Below are 18,354 nucleotides of genomic sequence, written 5' to 3' on the forward strand. Positions count from 1 at the left end.
TCCAATGGTATGGCAACTCTATTCAAAAATAATGTGACATAACACAAAAATGTAAATAACTTAAGCAATGAAATTAAGCAATGCACTTGGTATTTTTAACTTACGAATGAATCTTTCAACAAAGAGAGCAATGGTAATAACATAGAAGACGAATAGGTAGAAGATGTTCTGCCGGTTCTCCTCCAGGTAAGTAGTTACACAGTCCAAATGTCTGCTCAGCCAACCTTTGTCCATGTCCGAGATTGGGTCTATGTGGAAACTGGTCATTCTATTTAGAACAGATAATCAATTTACTATATCTACAGCGCAATAGATACACAACAATTTACTATGTAGAACACAGTATTAATTATTAATAAATGCTAAACAACTCTTTCCTTGATCTGTGCTTCAATAAAAAAGTGTTTGGGAATAGACTATTCATTATTTAATCAGTAATTTAAAAATTGTAATACACAATAAAATTATTACGGGGCAATTTTATCTTTAGTAAAGGAACCCTATATATATATATATATATATATATATTATATTATATAATATATATGTATACTTTTTGCGATTCAGTGTTTATTGAAATGAAATAAGGCTATTGCCATTTATACAATTTAATGTATATACACACATACAAATACACACACACACATATACATTTGGGATTCATTTAGACTTTCACCGTACTTTTGGGTATGGATCCAGCTCTCTAACTGAGAGGTTACAGATATATATATATATATATATATATATATATATATATATATATATATATATATATATATATATATATATATATACACACATACATACAAATACACACACACACACATATACATTTGGGATTCATTTAGACTTTCACCGTACTTTTGGGTATGGATCCAGCTCTCTAACTGAGAGATTACAGATATATATATATATATATATATATACACACATACAAATACACACACACACACATATACATTTGGGATTCATTTAGACTTTCACCGTACTTTTGGGTATGGATCCAGCTCTCTAACTGAGAGGTTACAGATATATATATATATATATATATATATATATATATATATATATATATACACACACACACATACAAATACACACACACACATATACATTTGGGATTCATTTAGACTTTCACCGTACTTTTGGGTATGGATCCAGCTCTCTAACTGAGAGGTTACAGATATATATATATATATATATATATATATATATATATATATACACACACACATACAAATACACACACACACACATATACATTTGGGATTCATTTAGACTTTCACCGTACTTTTGGGTATGGATCCAGCTCTCTAACTGAGAGGTTACAGATATTATATATATATATATATATATATATATATACACACACACATACAAATACACACACACACATATACATTTGGGATTCATTTAGACTTTCACCGTACTTTTGGGTATGGATCCAGCTCTCTAACTGAGAGGTTACAGATATATATATATATATATATATATATATATATATATATATATACACACACATACAAATACACACACACACACACACATATACATTTGGGATTCATTTAGACTTTCACCGTACTTTTGGGTATGGATCCAGCTCTCTAACTGAGAGGTTACAGGTTCAATTCTAGAGAAGGTGAACAAGAATTTATAAATGGTATCAAACTGTTTCCATAAAAACGTAAAGTAAAACTGATTAAAATGCAATTGGCATAGAAAGAACCTTCTTTAAAAAAAGTGGTTGTTTCATATTATAAGAGTATTAAAATCAATTCTCTGATTTCACAATGTAAAGTGATAGATTTTTCATAATTATAGCTTTATCTGGTGATCAATCAACGATCTATCATAGTAAAAATCAAAATTTTGGTATAGTACAATTAAAATAAAAGATGAAAATAAATGAATAATTTTAATGGCTGTGAAATAGTATAGTGTGAAATAGTAAGTAGTCCTCAGTCTTTTTTCAGAGTTTCAACTTTGATTGCGGAAACTGTCTTGTCGAACATCACTGTGAAAATTTACCTGGCCACATTGGTTGAAGTGTCCAGAAAATTCTGTTTGGCCCCCTTACAGTCCAATCCAATTGCAACAAAATCTCCCTTATATTCTTTCATCATTAACTTGAAGTCAGCATAAGTAAGGAAGTCTTTTCTCTCCAACCCAGCATTCTGGAAAGCCAAATAAATTGACATCATATTCTACATATAATTAAATGTAGACTGGCGTTTGCTTAATTGTATCAAGAATCAAGAATCAAGAATCAAGATCTTTATTGAACCATTAAGTAATACAAAATTACAATAGGCTTCGTCAGTTCCAACAATAAAATATCACAGCTTGCTAACAATAAAACAAAAAAAAAACATAAAACAACAATAACATATTATGTGCAATAAATAACACAAACACCAATACTAATATAATACAATACTACATTACATAAAAATCTTTAAAATACCCACATTTTAAACTGTCACTAATATTATATTCTAAAAATTCTCTTATGGAGTAAAATGCACGACTTGACAGCCAACCAGAAACCTGCCTCTTAAATGAATTAAAATCTAATACTCTCCATGATTCAGGGAGTTTTGTTAAAAAATTTTATTTGTAAATATTTATGACTCTTTGCATATTTTTTCTAGTCTAGGAATAGGCAGGACTAAGTTTGTTTACATTTCTTGTTTGATAACTATGGATACCATTAAAACAGAGGAAGTCATTAATATTCTCTTTTACATAAATTAAATTTTGAAAAATGAAAATGCAGGGTACAGTCATTATATATGAGTAGAAAAATAAGCCTAGCCTTACAACTACTCCTAAACCCTAAACCAAAAAGGATTCTTATTGCCTTTTTTTTTGCCATAAAAAAACTCTTTCCGTACCAGTACTACCTCCCCACAAAATATTTGAATACAATAAATGAGCATGAAAAAAAACTAAAATATGACATTTTCATCAACTCTTGGCTTACACAGGTCTTTAACTTTCTCAATAAAAAAACAAACACGTGCCAATTTTGAGATTAAGTTGTTTGTATGATCCTCCCATAAAAGCTTCTGATCAATAGTGACACCTAATGAGTTTTATTTGGCTTTGTCATTTTTACTATCTATCTGCAATTTGTCTTAAAGTAAACACTATATGTTCTGTTTTACTTTCATTTATTTTAAGATAGTTAGAATCAAACCATACATTGGCTGTGTTAATTACTCTATTAGTTTGATTGAGCACTTTATTTAAACAATTTCCATTTACTAAGATAGAGGTGTCGTCTGCGTACAATATGGTATCACAATCTAAATTAACAGGCAAGTCATTAGTATATAGTACAAATAAGCAAAGGACCTAGGACAGAACCCTGTGGAAACTCCAGCAAGAACCTCCTTAGCAGATGAAATCTGATTTCCAACCGATACCATGTGCAATCTGCCACACAGATACGTCTGAAAAAATTGTAATTGCTCGTTATTTATTCCGTAATATTCAAGCTTTTTCAAAAGAACACCATGAGAAATTCTATCGAAGGCCTTGCTTAGGTCTAAAAGGGTCATTCCCACAAGGTTCATGATCCCTCAAAGCTCCTTAAAATCTTTGTCACAGCAATATCTAGGGCCTTAACTGTAGAGTATCCTGGACGAAAACCAAACTGGCTACATGAAAGAATTTGATATTTATCAAAATAATCTAATAATTGTTTTTTAACGCAAGTTTCTACAATTTTTGAAAATACTGATACAATTGTTATGGTCCTATAGTTATCAATACACATTCTATCACCCTTCTTAAACAGAGTTATATACTTTTGGATGTTTTTAAGCAGTTTGGAAAGACAGAAAACGACAGACAAAGATTAACTATATACACTAAAAGGTTTAATTATGAATGGAGACATCTGTTTCACAATTTTGTTTGAAAATCCAAAAAATATTCCTCACATTTTTGACATCTTCAGAGAATTTACAATGTCACATATTTCTCCCTCATCCACACTTTTCCAACAGAACTTTAACCGGAGGACGTTTAGCACCTGTTTAAAAACACTTCATGACTTAACCTATTACTACTAGTAGACTGACTTAACTGCAATTATTTCTTTACCAATATGTATATAGTGGTCATTGAACTGATCTGGTGTTATAGGAGGAAGAGATACATCTGATTTGAAATTCCCTGATTCATTTTTAATAATTTTCCAAGCAGCTAAACACTTATTACTAGCTTTATTTATAAACTCATCATTGTGATTAATTTTTGCTTCTTTAATTTTTGCCTTATACAACCTCCTTTGTGTACTATAACATTTTCTCAATTTTACAATCATATTTATATGCTGGTAATTTTTAACATATCTCTTAGTATATTTACAAAACTTCTTAGTTTCTTTAGTGAATCGTCAAACCATTTTTGAACAGTCGGGTTTCTTTCTATCTTGTACCTTAATACATTTTTTGTACTCTTGGACAATACTGATTATACACAGATGAGAGTGTATTTACAAAATATTCAAAAGCAGCATGTGTATCAGTCATTTTAAATAGGGATCCCAGTCAAATTGAGACAAGCGATGTAAAAACAAATACATATTTTTATCATTTACTTTCCTATAAGAGATTAATTTTTGTACGGGAAAAAACTGAGGAGGTTGAGAACTTGAAGTTAATTGCCTTGTGATCAGAAATCTATAGTAGATGTACATTATAAACTTAAACAAATACTCTCAAACTATTTCTTGAGAATAAATTTAACATTGTCTTCAAGGGGAAAATTGTGAGTTAATTTTTTTATGTGGAGAGAAAAATCGTATAGGATATACCATAACACTTGTATTAATGAAAATGGTTTAGATATGACTGACACTGCTTTACCATTAATCTGGACAGCTTATTCAAACTGGCCTTTCTTTATTGTGAAAAGGACAATCTGTCTGTCGATCAGTAGATGAGCATCCAAATGCTGTATTTAAAAAAATGAAATATAACATATGAATCTCAAACATTGGGTGAACAAATTGATAAAAGTTATAAAATATAAGAGCTGTTTGTGTATTTAAGAAAAATAAAACAACCCTATTCTTGAGTATTCCGGTTTCTGGTTTCTTGAGTATTAATTATCATTTGGTATAAATACTTGTATTGCATCAAAAAATGTAAAGTTTCAAGCACAAATATATTTTATTTTCAAGCATAAATGATGACATAAAATAAGCATCCACAACTCAGCATGCGTGGTGGTAGGGATCTGATCAGAATATGATTCATCAATCCAGTGTATTCACACACAGATAACATTATCATTGGAACCAATTATGAGTCCTGGCTAAGGTTGATTATATGCCACTATATAAAGGTTTCATTTGTAAAGTACAATGTTCTTTTCAAACACATTACATTACATTATTTTTTGTTTTCTTTTTAGAGTCTAAAGATTAAACCTGAAAAATAGGACTATACACTCGCAGCTACACCTAATAAAAATAACATTTTGACATTTAACATGTTCAGTAACATTGTTATTGCCAATTCTTGAGGAGGCTTTGTAGGGTAAAAGTCTTAATCTTTTGGTTGTAAGAGTGTAATCCCTATAGCTTGACCCTTTTTCTCGTTTGGTCATCCCTATCAGGCCTGTCTCACTTTCATTTCAAGATTATCATTAGGGTATTCGTACCTAATCGTCTGATACGCTGAAGAAGAATGAAAACCCCTCCAGCTTCACTACTTCCTCAACCCCAAGCCACTGTCCAGATCAAAATTCCCCCCGTCTGAGATGTAAAAGCAGTGAGATTCATATACAGCTAAGAAACACTTGGTTCCAAGTCAAAAATTCTACAGAACAAATGTTTTCTACTCAGCATGACAGGGTGAAAACATCCAGAATTCCATGTGGTCTTTCAGTGTATGCTCATGACCTGTCTTATTTGTCAACATAAAAGCAATATGGAATGTAGTGATATGATTTAGTGATGGATTCCTTCTTTTATGTAACCTTTATTGTTGGAATATTCTGCTATATCAGATAAAAAAGAAGCTTCTGCCGCAGCTTTGCTCATCCTTCCAATGAAATAGTTTCCATCTTTCCTAGACAATCGCATATTTTCAGAAAATTGTGTGAAGATTTTCCTGGCAACCTTCTGCACCTTTACAATAATTTATTTCCAACTGGATTGCATGCAAACAAGTATTGTAAAGTTTCTTATTTATGTAATAATGTGTTACATATACTACACAACACATACTATATTCAGTAGCTCAGTTGATCATCCCAGAGACATGGGTTCGGATCTCGTTTCAGTGATTTTCATACACTAACATATTATATACTGGCTGGATATTCATATTATCAACACAAAATTATTATGAAACCCAAAACATGATAAATTTATTTCAACTATATAGCAAAATGAAATAAATAACATTTGATGCAATACTTTTAGAGTTTTTTTTGTTCTCTTAGGACTCTTGTCCTTCTTAGTTTATAAGTTGTACTTAGTCCTGTAAGAACCTTTGCACTGCTTCCGTAGTGACAGGATATTCAGGATGGGTAAGGTTAGGGGGTTAGGGTAAAGGTTAACGAGATCCATGAGGAAAAATTAGGACACTACATCTCAAAGTCATGTCTCTCTGGAAGAAAAGGAGACCAGCTCTGAACCAGCCTCTCCAGTCAAAGCAGGCAGGGGGTGGCACACCCTTCTTGAGGCTAGTAAGAACCTCTGAGGTCAGGGAACAAACCCCACCAACTCTAACAGTCATCTCTCACAGTAGACTAGACCTATCGAATTGCCCATGAACCCCAGAATCTCGACATTTGCGGTTAGTGATGTGCCGCTCCTGGACATACATAGGTTGCCCAGATTGAAGTGACACATCGGTTTTTGCTGTGTCCAGTGGTGGGTTCACCTGAAAGGTATAAACCAGCCAGAAGTGATCCCTGCTGGGTGTACTACTACTTTTAGGGTTAAACACTACTAAATCTCCGACATGAAACGTTACCTGGAACATCCCGTCTATAAGCTCAGTGACATGAGCGTCAGACAAACTTGTTGTCCTGGCAATCTCCACAAGTGACCTCAGCATTTCTGATAACTCCCCTTTGTCTATAACTCCGTTTCGATCATTGTCACACATGTCAAATATGATCCGCAATTTATCTTCTGTCTTGCCCCTTGAAAACAATACTACTGTGTCTAAAAATTCCTGAAAAAACACAAACAGAAATTAAATATAGGTATGCATTAGCGTAATAAGTAACATGAGTTCATTGTACACATTATTATCTGTGTGCAATAAGGAAAATGATTTAAATAACTAAAGTACTCCCATTTTTGTTCACTTAGGACAAGAAGCTAAGAAAAACTCTCATTGCCCTTAGTCTTAAAAGAACCTTTGCGGTTTTCTCCAGGGTGTCATTTTGGGAGTCATTTTGAGATCTTCAAGATTTTCTTAACTCCAAGGCATAGTGACAACTGACACTTACCATAATCTTCAAGGTAATGGCCAGATCAAAAGTTACAACGTCATAATCAGGAAGGCCATTACACTGTTGCTGAAAAGCCGAAATTTAAGAATAAATGAACGGGAGTATGTCTTAAATGATACCTTACATTCTATTAGATCTTTACTATGCACTGCTACAAATGTGACACCGCATGAACAAATGTTTACTCATTCTAAAACATCTTCAAACAACAAATCTTTACCGACCTGGCTACTCGAATCTGAAAAAAATTGTTCTTGAAAAGAAATATAAGACAGAGCAAGTACGATCGGCTGGTAGATGAGGTCGAACTAATAGGTGTAAATCCCAATTACACAACTATATGTCTCAATAACTGAGATGAGAAGACAATTTTCCTGAAACAACTACCTCCTAAAGGAGACAATGCTGCTGTACTTTCAACAGATAACACAGATCAATCTGTTTTTGTAATGGACGAAACAGACAGTAATATCGCTGAAGAATCACAAATAAAAAAACTCTGGATATATCTATGATGGATGTAACAAGTAGCTCTCCACTAGATCATGTTCATCTTGCACCACATCCTCCCTCATTCATACGCTCCCCAACCATGTAAACAAATTCATAATTCTAACTACCCGCCTTTAAGACGAACTACAACAAATAGATATCTTCCAAAATACCCAGAAGACTGTTCCTTATCAAGGAGGTGAGAATGTGGTGAATAATTATTTAATACAAGCTATCATATGTTTACATCATATGTGTTTTATCAAAACTTTCAACTGTATTAATTTTTTATGGTTTGTTTCGAGATGATTAAGATGCTGCTTTATTCTGTTACTTTATTAACTAGATTTTATTTTTCACTGCATTCCGCTTATTAAAATAAGTAGATGTATCGGTCAACCCCAACCTTCTTACTTCAAAATCTTGATATTTGTGGTTAGTGATGTGTCGCTCCAGAGCATCCATCGGTTTTTGCTATATCCAGTGTAGATTCAATTGGAAGGTTTAAAACAGCCAGAAGTGTTCAAGGTATAACTCTCCTGGGGAAACCTAATAAGTTAGAAATAGAAAGATGTTCACCTGAAATGAAATGCGGCCATCGCCATCTTTATCCACGATGTTGAACATCATCCGGACAAATACTGCGTCAGGCTTCATGCCGAGTGCGCTGGCGAACTCGGCACTGGACAGAGAAGTACGCATCACAACGTCCCCGTTCTCATCCTCTCGTCTACGCTTCTCGCCCGGCTTGAGGCCGAACGTAAGCGCGTAAGCTTCTCGGAAGAAGTGTTCTAATCTCCGCTGTCTTCTCTCTCTCGTTTCAGCCTTTGCTAGCATCAGATCTCGAGGTGACTGGAACAGGTGGGATTTCATGACAACATATGAACTCGTAAATTCCAATACTAAATTCTATTCTAAACATGAGAAGCAACTTACGTGCATTGGTTTTCACAGGATTTTATTTCAGGAGAAGAAAGGGAGTTGTATTCAAAATAATTAATGTACTGTGCAATAATTTATGTAATATTAATTTTCATTTAGTAAATGTGGCAAATTATAAATAAATGTAAATTTAAAATTTATGTAAAGGCGCGTGAGATTTTGCTCGGCAGCTACAATGTTCACGAGAGAAAAAAAATTAATATGAGTTCCAATAAGGTTATTAATCCGCCAACAATTTAGTTCCAAGAACATCGGATGTAACTTATATTGACCAATAACGAGTAACAGGGTTGCGAAAATATGTATTACGTAAAGAAGCCCTCTCTAACACTTAACCTGGGGACCAACGGCTTAAACGTGACTTCCGAACCACCACCAACGACGACCGGGCAGGCGGGTTGCTTGCAAGAACAGGCTCGCTCAGCGGTCACCCATCCAAGCAGCAGCCACGCTCGACGATGCTTGATCTGGTTTTCTTGCGATAACCGTTGTACCCGCTACACTGCGTCATTTACATTAGTATTATTTAATAATAAAATTTACCAGATATGTGTATACGTATCAAATAATTGTAAACTATTTTAACGGTATGATTAGTTATACTAAGTGAAGAATAAAGTTATCTAAAATTGATAATTAACTACCAGCCTTGATTAAAAGACTGTGAGCTTCAAAAATGTATTATCTGAAATCGGTACCTTAGATACATTTCTGATTGTGCCCCCAACAACAAGGTCTCACAAGATTCAGGGGACCACACTGAGCACAACAGAAACTCGGAGAACAATAAATACATATGTGTTTTCTCTTCGTTAAATTAATATGGTATGTAAAAGAGCTTTGTTTGGAAAATTATTGTAGTAGCACTATTACTTTTATATACTTTGATAAATTACATAAATTTTTACAAACAAATTTGCTCCCAGTACTTTCACAAGTGTACTGATGCAAGTGTGTGTGTGTGTGTGTGTGTGTGTGTGTGTGTGTGTGTGTGTGTGTGTGTGTGTGTGTGTGTGTGCGTGTGCGTGTGGCCTCTCGGGAAACATTCCGTCAGTACAGTTTTAAATTTTTGCTATAAAAACAGTATAAAGTAACATCTTAAAAAAAAAATACCCACTTGAACATCAGTAAATTATTCATATTATTACTGTTGGCTAAATTATTCTACTTTAAAATTTAATAATATTCATGATGTTACCACGTCAGCATACTGTTTTTTTAACCGATTACTCACCTGAAGTGCAATTATATGTTTCTTGTGTGAATTAAGGAATGATTCGAACTTGGACATGAACTTGCGTCGAGAGGAAAGAGAGTCGAACTCGAGGACCAAGTCGTGATCACGTGGTACTCTCACCAACACCAGAGGGCGTTTCTTCTTCCCTCTCTCGGGAACCTGACAGCAAAAACACATTTTTCACAAATCATCAGCGAATCCCAAGAATATGTTTTCTTATACAATGAAATATGTACAGTACGGTGTAAAGGAGGTATCTAATATGACACGGTTGTACCTGAGACTCCTCGACAGTGATTGTGTCACCGTTCTTGAAGCTCACGCTTCGCAGCTTCTCTCCCTTCCGGTCCACTGTGTGAAGATTGGTCTCTGGACCGAAGCGCAGCTTCACAATACGGCGGTGGTTTGCGTGAAGCCACTCTCTGTCAACAACATCTTCTCTGTACTGTACTGAATGGACGAAACACGTGGGGTTGGATAGAGTCGAGGTAGTAATGAATACTCGATTTGCAAAGTTTACTTATATGTTTAAATAAACATAAAAGCACCACTTCTAGACGTTAAAAATGCAAAAAATGTATTTCCACGTTGCCATCAAATAGAGTGATAATGAAATAAATGATATAATGGGTGTGCCTAATGGTGTTCTATGGGAATTTTGCATACGAACTTAATAATTATAAACCGTTGAAATTGACTCCCCTTCGCGTTGATGTCGACTCACAAGCGCGGGCGTCAGCATCTTGGCTCGACATTGCAGCTGTAGTCGGAAAAAGTGAAGTTTAGTAGACTAGAAGTAGTACTATAGTTAAAATCAGAAACTCGGTTGATCTTGCGGACTAGGCGCGCGAGATGATGCTCGGCAGCAGGAAGGCAGCTACAATGTTTACGAGAGAACAAATCAATACGCGTGCCAATTAGGTTATTAATCCGCCAAGAATTTTGTTCCAAGAACATCGGATGTAACTTACTATATTAACCAATAACAAGTAACAGGGTTGCGAACATATAAACCCAACAGCTAAATAACGGTACAATATTCTACCAATAGAATTCACCATCAAAGGCCATATTCTTGTACATTATCCTTTTTGGTAATTATATGCTAAGTAAAGTACGCATAAAATTTATCTACAAACTGTACACCATACCTAGTCTAGTCTTTTACGACTTCATTAAATTTTTGTTTATATCCATTGTACAGTTTGAGTGTGATATAAATTGTCTCTACCGAACTCTTCAATAAGCTTTGGCTTTGAGAAAATGTTGGCCAAATGTAATATTCAAAGCAAGCATCTGTATGCCTACATGTCCAACACAACTTGTTCGAAAATTTGGTATTATACGGAGCCCCCTCTGTCTCTATCTACTACTTGTCATTGAGCGATATAAGTAGGTTTAGAGTAGGTTATCATAAATACTCGTATGTGACTAGTAGTGTCAACGCTAAAGTTAACCTCACGTGATGTGAGCTTGAAATTAGGTACTATCTCGAGAGATGTTTTTCTTTTTTCGCCAGAAGAGCGGACCGAAGATCGCATACCTCAGAGCACGTGCCAGATCGTCCAACATGATATAAAATTGGAAAATTACCGATCGGAAATGTACTTGTCCATCAGTGCGGGCTTCGGCCCGTTCTTCTGGTGAAAAGAGAAAAAAACAACCCTCGAGATAGTACCTAATTTCAAGCTCAGTTCATATGAATGCTTGTACAGTTTAACTTTAACTTTTTATATTTATATTACGTTTGTACTTGTATTGTGTATTAACAAGTAGTAGATAGGGACAGAATGGCCTCCGTATACTAAAGTACCCTTAAGATAATTTTCAGTGGTGCTATTTTGTTACTGTAAGACTCTCTATGTTTGTTAAATTATAACCCTAGCATTACAACAGTTTACCACCAACTTCAACACTAAGTATACAGGTTATATGACAACAAATCACTTGTTATAGTACATGTTGATAAACCTTGGAGTACCCATGCTGTTCTTCGAATAGTCTTATATCCACTATTATAGTCTAATACTACTAGAAATAGTACTGTAAGGACTATATTAACCCTTACACAAAAGTATTTTATATTAGAACACACAAAAAAAATTGTGTAATTCAATAAAACTCCTGTATGACAATATAGTCGAACTCAATCGACTTGTTTTCGAGTTACTCACCTAACTGCCATCTTGTCAACAGATGCTGCTGCTGGTTTATTGCCCGTCTTGAGTTCTTCTTGCATCATCCGCAGCTGTCTGCGTCTGCGGTTCTGCAGCTTGATGACTCCGTAGCCCGCCCCTCCACACACCAGCGGCACGAACCCCAGGAACACACAGGCGTAGATGTACGCCAGCTCACTTCCCTGAAACATGTTTCCTATGAATCTGCAATTCTCCATACAGTTTAGACCTGAGAGTGACAGAATATTGGAGATGGGTTTTGGACACTGATATCGTCTGTAACGGAAACCGTGACTAATATATGATTCGACCTTTGTGTGACCTTGGAAGAAGAGAAGACTAGCACTGTCTTAGCCTTTATCAGATTAAGTATACAGATATTTTTATCGTGTCTATATTATTATAATAATAACTGGATAGAACCCCAACCACCATCCTTTGCGATGGGATGTGCTAGGTCTACCAACCGATGATCCCTCCATTATCTAGAAATGTATGTTATTTACAGCTCCTGGACACCCATTTTCTTGCTCAGATGTAAATGTTGCGAGCAAAAATGTTCTGCTGTACGCCTGTACTGAATGGACAGGTATAAACCAACCAGAAGTAAACCTCTCTACAGCATAATAAATTGTACATTTTCAGCACGCTTTACCTTGAAATGATTAAAAAAATCATACATTTTTAAGATACAATGGATATCTACTTGTTTTGCTTTATTGGAGGAGAAAATCCACTGAATTAACCTTTCCACTAAACGAATAATATCACCTTCTCTATGTTATATAGTTCTTTTAAAAACCTATTAATTCTCAACCAATTATACGAACATTAGATATACGTTACCAATCGTTATCAAACACGATTAAAGCCATAAAAATAGTATTTTAAATCTAGACTTGATAGATGTAGCCCTCCCTGTTCACACAGAAGAAAAGTAACATAGTGCTAACAATGCTATTCTTAGAGACCTGCAGAAGGAAATAAGAAATATATAAAAGTGTATTATTTCCAAAGAAGTGTTGGCAGAAGGGTATTTTATGGATAAACCATTTGGATAATCCAGATATTGATTAAAATTTACTTTAATACGTTACATGACCTGATGATCAAGTTTAGATCAAGGGTTTAGATACGTAAATCAGGTATCTGGATTATCGAAGTTTGTAAGTACTTGTATCCTGAATTTTGAATACAATAACACAGATATTTGAGTTGTCAACGTTTGCCCAGACAATTCTGATTGTATTAAATGAACATTTCCGAATTTCTAATGTTTGTTCAAACACTTAATATACCTGGATTGTCCATACACAAAGCACATATTTCATTTGTAAAATTTGTCCAGAAAATTCAAGTGACCGAATGAGTTATAACGATTTTTATTGTTAAAACTGTGTCTTATTGTTGTTGCATTCCGTTTCTGACTAAATTACAAGAGCAATGAGAGGTAAAAGCTACCTGAATCATACCTCGAAGTAATCATAGCCCTTGAGATAGGAGCAAGGTTCCAGCTGGGAGGTGTTCAACTGGAAGGGCTGAGGGCAAGGGTCACCTTCGGCGAAGAAGAAGACGTCTCGCTGGAGTTCTCCAGGCTGTATATCGGTAGCGTTCAGCAAGATGTCCCACATTGTGATTTGACGCAACTCCTCAATTTCTTCTTCAGTAAATATACTGGAAAAAAGAGTTCACCTTGGTTTTGTATACACTTCATACAACGACTAGAACAGATTCACAAATTTTTAGCAATAAAGGTTTATCGTTATTAACAAGTTCAAATGCATTTCTAATTAGGTTTCTGAGATCGTAAAGCATATACAGTCTCCTTTATAATACCCCACATTGAAAAATCACACGGGGACAGGTCTGGCGAGCGCGCAGGCCAATCGATTGTACCACGGCGACCACTCCATTTATTAAATGTGTTATTTAAAAAAAATCTTTAACTTGGATACCGAAATGAGCTGGGGCACCATTTTGTTGCCAGATGAGCGAATGAATATTGAAAACAGGATTGTTTCTGAGCTCGGGAACTACTACTTCTGGCAGAAACCGTAAGTAACTTTCTGAGTTAACATTTCCTTGAAGAAAATAAGGACCAATCAGTGCAGTACTCGAAATACCTCCCCATACCATAACACCAGGCACATGGAGTTCTGCTTTGATTATGTTTTGAGGATTTACATCCGACCATTACACGCAGTTATGCCGATTAACGCGTCCATTTAGTTTGAAACATGCCTCATCACACCACAAAATTGATCGCAAGCAATTTGGATCAGCCTCTGAGCGGACAATTATTGTCTCACAGAATTCCAATCGCCTATCGGAATCATCCTTGTGAAGCGCTTGGAGTAAAGATGGACGGTATGGCTTAAATGTTAATTGCTTTAACATTCTTTGCACGTTTATTTTTTAAAATTAAGATAGTAAAATAACTAATATTAAAGTATTTTCTTAACACTGCGCCTAAAAACATAGTTTACACAATTATATTCTTGAAATATTTCAGCCTCGCTGTGGAGAACCATCTTAAGTCAACATATGTTATAACAAAACTGTTGACATCTCAAATAATAACGGCCTATGAAAATAAACTGAGATACTGGTTCCGGTATAACATCTGTTGATTGAAGATGACACTCCACAGCGAGGTTGAAATATTTCAAGATAATTGAGTAAGCAATTTATCGACGGGGTGTGAACCTAAAGACTTTGATGTCAGTTATTACGCCAGCTACCTAAGGAAATAACATCTTTGAGACAAAGTACATAGTTTATGGTAAGAATGACTTGGATGAAATCATGTTAAATACTAGAACTGTCCCTCTGAGTGTCTCTTCTTCATTGTTACTCACTTGTTCTCAACATTCTCGAACCAGAAGCGGTCGGCCTGGCGCAGTCGCAAGAACTGCTCTCGGATCACGGCAGTGAACAACTCTCCAGGACCTCCGTGGGATTCCAGCATGCCTCCGATATACAAGTCGATGTTGTTTACATCTCCATCGTAAGCCTTCTTCAGTGACTCAAGAAGCTCCGGCTTGCTCTCAAACAGCTCCGGGTTGATCTCTTCCCACGTTTTCTTCTTTGGCAGTCCATAACAAGATCTGACCTGCAAAGAGACAGAAAATAATCTCACGAAATGCAATGGCGACGACAATCAATTATAGAGCTTTGGCAATAAATACAATTGTTGAATTTGTAATGCCATTCAAAGTAAGTTTAGGGGGCTTGAGCCACCCCTTATATACGCTCATGCAGACACTGTCCGGTTGGAAGCTAGTGTTAACATTATTATTTTTAGCTTTGCCAATATTGAATTAACAGATGTATAATAAATAAAAAGGATTCTGACTCAATAACTGAGATGTTCTATATCCTTTACTCCATAATAGGGCATCTTATTTATTCCTACTCATGGAGAATACTGCCAAATTCCTTTTTAAAGTCAATTAAAGTTGCAGATGATAGAAGTTTATTCTCCGAGTCATATTATATTGTCAACTGTGGTTTCAATAACTTTTGCATTATTAAGTCCTGGTAAAAACCCAAATTGTTCCTTGCATAAAGTAATCATTTTACAAAAAGAAACCTTAATTGTATGTTAATACAGTACTTAAATATTTTGCTAAAGATTAGTATTAATGGAATTGGACGGCAATGTGAGGTAACTTTTTTATCGCTCTTATTCTTTTCATTACAATAACCTTTGACATTTTTAGACAATCAGGAAAATGCCATTTTTTCAAATTGTATAACAAAGATAAGTCAGTGGTTCAGCTATTATATCAAATATTTCTTTAATACTTGTATTAAAAAATCCACAGTAATCTCCACTATTTAACAAAATTAAGTGGCATATTTCATAACGTCTTTTACATAAACTATTTTCAACTGACTCAATAACTGAATTGACAACTAAAAATATCAATTATTGCCATCATCCAAGTAAGATGATCTGAAACACTGACCTGCACATAGCCGATCGCAACTGTTTTAGAATATTGTTCCCGATTTTGGTTTTAGTTGAAAATAGTTTATGAAAAAAGCTTATGTCTTCAGTTTTCAACAGAAATGCACGATCAACTATTAAATTAATATTATAATTATTGGTAAAAGTATTAACTTGTCACGGTCTTTTATTAATGCTCCGGCAATTGTTGGAAGAGTCCTGTCCCCGACCCCTATTCTCTATATACGTCCATGATCATAACAGACTTACTAAACGTGCGGAAACCAAAAGGTACAGAGAGAAAGTCGGCAATTGTAACATTTTGTTGATTATTAAATACACTCAACTTCATTCTGGTCAGTTTCTTATCCGACGTTTTGGAAAAAATTTAGAAAGATTACAGCATAACAATGAGGGCCAGATGTTTCTGTCGATGGAGCATACCGTGTTATAGTCGGGAACTCCATTGTCTCGACCCCTCATGATGTTCAGAGCTCCCAGGTCACGTCGGCTGAACTCGTTGGGCCCGAAGAGTTTGTCCCTCACGTCCGAACACAAGACCGTATCTTCCTTCTCTGCCAGTTGAGAGGCCATCCCCAGCATCAACTCCTCCAGCGTGCTCTCGTGCATGACATCCTATAGTTCGTAATAGAGATTATCAGAACTCCACCTTCTGTCTTTGTTTCAAGTTTGTTTTTGAAAAGGAAGGACTGTGAACGAGAGAGGATTTTCCAGACATTTACCACTATTCAGGGATAAACAATTTGAGTACAGTATATTTCCAGATCTGCAATCCAATCTCTCCCTCAGGCAAATAACTAATCTAACAAATTACTGCAATCTAGGTTAAAATAAACAAATCATATTAGAGCGTTGCGACACGCATAAGTCAGGAATCGACAACAATCTGTCATGTGTCAACTTCATGTATAGAGGACAGCTTGTCTACAGTGTAAATACTATGGTGCAGCCTTACCCCCGAGTCCCACCAGTGGGCACACAACCGCAGTGCCGGGTTACCCATGTGGGTCTTCCTGTAGTTGCAGGAACCGTCGCGCCTGTAGATGCCTGGGGGTATCATGGTGTGGCCGAACCGGAAGGCCGCACTCTGGAATGTGTGGGTGATCCCGGGATGGGTGTCCAGCTTGTATCCTTCGTACTCGGGCAGCTCCTCTCCCAGGAACGCGGGGAGGTACTCGTACATTACGATGTTCTGGAACAACATAGAACATGACAGTCATTTCGCAACACAGAAGTAACGTGTAAGTGTTGTAGTAGTTGGGCTGCTTGACGAGAATTAGTGATTAAGCTGAACCAATTATTTCAAAACTTTACAAGTGCTAAACATTTAGTTTTGAAGAGAAAAAAATACTATCCCACAGGCTGACAGATTTATCACAGAGGGTAGTAGTAGTATCTTTTATAACAATTACCTATTTCACTAAAAGAAAATACTCATCATCTATGAAAAAGGTGTTTGATCATTTGCAATCAAAAGCTATCCATTATATTTTAGACATCAATGATGGAGTTTGCCTTGTTGCTATGGTACGCCAAAAACAACGGCAAAGTAAGAAAATACGTCAAAACATGTATATTCATGACGATTATATTTATTTGGTTATATTAACAATGACACTGTTTACGTGTTTCATTCTTTATAAAACAGAAACATATTTTAGAACGTTTAGACCTGTAATTGGTGCATTAGTTTAAAAGCACAGTCCAGCGAACTTTCACCTAGCATAGCTCTTGTCACAAATTGATCCGTCACCTTACTTATCTGGAAATACCTAGTGGAAATGATGTAATCGATAGTTATCTAACCTGCAAGTTGGCGATGACGATTCTCCTCGCCCTCTGGAACACCTCCTCATCGTTCCAGTCCGGGTGGTCCCTCTGGACCCTGCCAGCCATGACGTTGTGCCACCGGAAGAACAAAATTCCAAAAGATAACAGAGCAGGGTTCTGGTTACTCCTCGGGTCACCTAATACTGAAATATAAAAGTGTTTGGTTACAGAAAGAAAAGTTTTGTTAATTTAATGTAGAACAAAGAGATGATGTTGTC

The 18,354-nt window shown here is 35.6% G+C and overlaps 1 protein-coding gene across 2 annotated transcripts in view; it reads right to left on the reverse strand.

Moving 5' to 3' along the window:
- The window catches only part of LOC124366471 (dual oxidase), a 264,644-nt gene that overhangs the window by 14,426 nt on the left and 231,864 nt on the right, over positions 1-18,354 (reverse strand). For both annotated transcript variants that reach the window (XM_046823052.1, XM_046823053.1), the window contains 12 exons: positions 18,113-18,279; positions 17,262-17,498; positions 16,730-16,921; positions 15,192-15,445; positions 13,806-14,007; positions 12,331-12,515; positions 10,434-10,578; positions 10,154-10,315; positions 8,557-8,829; positions 6,999-7,202; positions 2,029-2,174; positions 105-268 (listed from right to left, as the gene is read on the reverse strand). In XM_046823052.1, coding sequence (XP_046679008.1) covers positions 105-268; positions 2,029-2,174; positions 6,999-7,202; positions 8,557-8,829; positions 10,154-10,315; positions 10,434-10,578; positions 12,331-12,515; positions 13,806-14,007; positions 15,192-15,445; positions 16,730-16,921; positions 17,262-17,498; positions 18,113-18,279 — 2,331 coding nt within the window. The remainder of the gene's footprint in view (positions 1-104; positions 269-2,028; positions 2,175-6,998; positions 7,203-8,556; positions 8,830-10,153; positions 10,316-10,433; positions 10,579-12,330; positions 12,516-13,805; positions 14,008-15,191; positions 15,446-16,729; positions 16,922-17,261; positions 17,499-18,112; positions 18,280-18,354) is intronic.

The sequence above is a fragment of the Homalodisca vitripennis genome, chromosome 7 (assembly GCF_021130785.1).
Source record: "Homalodisca vitripennis isolate AUS2020 chromosome 7, UT_GWSS_2.1, whole genome shotgun sequence".
Lineage (NCBI taxonomy): Eukaryota > Metazoa > Arthropoda > Insecta > Hemiptera > Cicadellidae > Homalodisca > Homalodisca vitripennis.